The 3,144-nt window shown below is 32.0% G+C and overlaps 1 protein-coding gene across 1 annotated transcript; it reads left to right on the top strand.

The window, feature by feature from the left end:
• Positions 1–2,109: 2,109 nt before the first annotated feature.
• On the top strand, positions 2,110–2,637 carry LOC113716039 (abscisic acid receptor PYL4-like). The gene has a single exon (XM_027240340.2). It carries the CDS (start codon positions 2,110–2,112, stop codon positions 2,635–2,637), a length of 528 nt encoding a protein of 175 aa, XP_027096141.2.
• Positions 2,638–3,144: the final 507 nt, after the last annotated feature.

Genomic DNA, 3,144 nt, shown 5'->3' with positions numbered 1-3,144 from the left:
TTAAAACTTAATAATTATAGTAATTATATTAAGGAAATTAAGGAGTTATAAGCGAGCTTGAGTTAAGTCAGAATTAAACTTATAATCCGAATATTTTGTGAGTCAAGTATGAGTTTCATATTTATCATTTCAAATCTCATAATTCAAAATCCAAAAGTGGTACTAACTATATGAGTCAAATCTGAGTTTGTTAAACCTCACTTCAGATGGCCCAATGACAAGCCTATATCCTTCCCTTTTTTGATTCAAATGAATTTAAATTTAAACCTATAGTTTAGTACTCGTATTCTTTTTTACCCAAACTGCCTTTTGACCTTTGAAAAAAATTACCGAAAATACTACAAGTTACCTTCACCTAGATTAGAATTATGTCAAGTAATCATGAAAGTCAAGTCACATAATCGATTTTGTTGTCTAGGTTCTGTTTTTCTTTTTTATTTTTTTTATTCTAACTGCAAAAAAGGTTCCTAATCACAATACTACTATGATTGATCATGGAAGTATATTGTTTGGATTGCATTTTCTTGGAAGGGTATATTGTAACACTTTTTTAGATGTCATTTATATGAAGTAAAAAAATCATTGAAAATGTATCAATGGAATATTCCCAAAAAACATGAGATTTTTGACCAGAGAATAGCAATCCAAAAAAAGCTAGTATATTGGCATACTACTGCAAATTGACCTCTTTTCTATAAATATATTATTTTTTATAGCTTAAACTATCCCAAAAAAAAGATCTCTAATCAAAATATTGAATTGTTATGCTCAAACTTGTAACGTATATGCTTCTAATAAAATAGGAAAAAAATGAAACAGTTCAATCTTTGAAAGTAGAGTAAAATGCAAAAAAGTCCCCTGTGGTTAAGTTAACCTACGGAAAAGTCCTTTATGATTTCATACCATACATTTTGACCTCTCATGATTTGAACTAATTTAAGACAGCAACAAAAATCGTCAAAACTAGCGGAGGTAGACAAAATAATACAATTATCCTAATATATATAAGCACTAAAACATGTTCTAACAACCATCCTATTAAGCAAACTTACGGAAAAATCCCTTGTGATTAAATCAATCTATGGAAAAGCCCCCTATGGTTACATGTAGTTTTTATTTATTTATTTATTTTGTGCACATGAATAAGATAAGTTGTATTTGGAAGTTTCTATTTATTTATTTTATGTATAGAAACAAAGTGAGTTTCATTTGAGAATTTTTATTTATTTATTTTATATATAGAAATAAAGGTGAGTTGTATTTGGGAGTTTTGGGTTGTTTTTGAAAATTTTATGAGTTCTAAGGTGTTTAATAGGTATATCAGCTAAAAATTTGATTTAAAAAAATTATTTTACATGTCAAACAACCTGAAACTCATTAATTTAAATGATTTTTTGCCGATTTTCACATTAATTCAAAACCACGATATACTAGATTGTAAGATTTGAAACCATAAAGGCATTTTATGTAGGTTTGATTAATCACATGAGGCTTTTCTGTATCATAACTCTAAAAGTATAATAGGTATATCAATTGAAAATTTATTTGTTTCCAGTACAAATATTCGTAAAACAAGCGCGTGTATTTCAAATCCGTTAATTCGAACAATTTGCATTACGTTTTAAAATTAGTTCAAACTATGAGGTATCGGAGTATATGTTTAGAAACTGTAGGGGGGTTTTCTGTATATTCACTTAACCTCAAGGGGCTTTTCTATATTTTACCCCATTGTTAATGGCGCAATTCTTTTTTTTTTTTGTCAAGAAGTCAATTGACTTTTACTGACTAAACAAACCTAATCTCCAGAGCATACTCCAAAAGCCGGCAATGGCGCAATTCAATTAGCCCAAATTTGGATGGTTCTCCAGCCAACTTGCGCCACTGCCAGTTCTAACTTCTAACGAGTCTTTATATTGAACATGCTATCCAATCCTTTTCCACATAGGAAATCATAATCATAATCCTAATCCTTCTCCTCCTCTTAGGAATTGGAGGAATTTCTCCTACGCCTATATATAAATACACGTTACTATTCTTCTAACTTCCTCACAAAAACTCCTTCCATCGTTATTTTCACTGAAGATATTGTTAAAAAAATTTCCTGCAACCATGGCTTTCCAGCTTCCCACAACCGTTTCCAGCCACCACAACCCTATTTTGCAGCCGAACGAATGTTCATCTACTTTGTTCCAAACTATCGCAGCTCCTGCCTCCATCGTTTGGGCTCTGGTTTCCGACTTTGAAAATCCTCAACGCTACAAGCCGTTCGTGAGATCCTGCAGAATCATAGATGGCCAGGCGAACCAAGTCGGATGCTTACGCCGTGTGGATGTCGCATCAGGACTTCCAGCCTCCTATAGCATGGAGCGGCTGGAGATTCTTGATCATGATCAGCGCATCTTCGGGTTCAGCATTGTCAGCGGCGACCACCGGTTGTCGAACTATCGCTCGATCATGAGCCTACACCCCAATGGCGGCGATGAGACGGTGGTTGTGGAGACTTACGTGATTGATGCGGCTGAGGCCAACACGAAAGAAGAGACGTGTGCCTTTGTGCATACGATCGTGAAACTGAACTTGAGGACCCTTTCCAGGGTTGCTGAGGATTTGGCGGGCAAAGCGCAACAACAGGTTTGAAATTTTCAATTTGTTTCGCTGGTTTTTTTGTTTATTAGCTAAGTAATTAGGCTAGTAGCTAGGAAGAGAATCAGAAATTTCAAAAAACAATGAAAGACAAAAAAGACAAAAAAAAATAAAAAATTAAACCAAAGATTTTGGTTTCCTCTTTTTTTTTTTCTTTTTTATTTGCTAAAAAAAATTGAAAAAATCAAAAAATCCAAAAAAGCAAAAAAGATTTTGGCTTCTTCTTTTTCGTTTACTTTTCTTTGGTAGGAAAAGAATTTTCAAAAAAAATTGAAAAATCAAAAAAGTGAAAAAAGATTTTCGTCTCTTTTTTTTTTATTTGCAAGCAAAGAACAAAAAACATTGAAAAAAAAGACAAAAAAATCAAAAAAAGCATAAAAATATTTTGGCTTCTTTTTTTTTCATTTACTTTTCTTTGGTAGGAAAAGAATTTTAAAAAAAATTTGAAAAATCAAAAAAAGTGAAAAAAGATTTTGTTTCTTTTTTATTTGCAAGCAAAGA

Source organism: Coffea arabica, chromosome 11e (assembly GCF_036785885.1).
Source record: "Coffea arabica cultivar ET-39 chromosome 11e, Coffea Arabica ET-39 HiFi, whole genome shotgun sequence".
NCBI lineage: Eukaryota > Viridiplantae > Streptophyta > Magnoliopsida > Gentianales > Rubiaceae > Coffea > Coffea arabica.
The sequence above is the reverse complement of the archived record's forward strand: the minus strand, read 5'-3'. Positions and strand labels throughout refer to the sequence as shown.

Bases quoted from the DNA above. Each gene is read 5' to 3' on its own strand.
- LOC113716039 (XM_027240340.2), top strand. From the start codon at position 2,110: ATGGCTTTCCAGCTTCCCACAACCGTTTCCAGCCACCACAACCCTATT.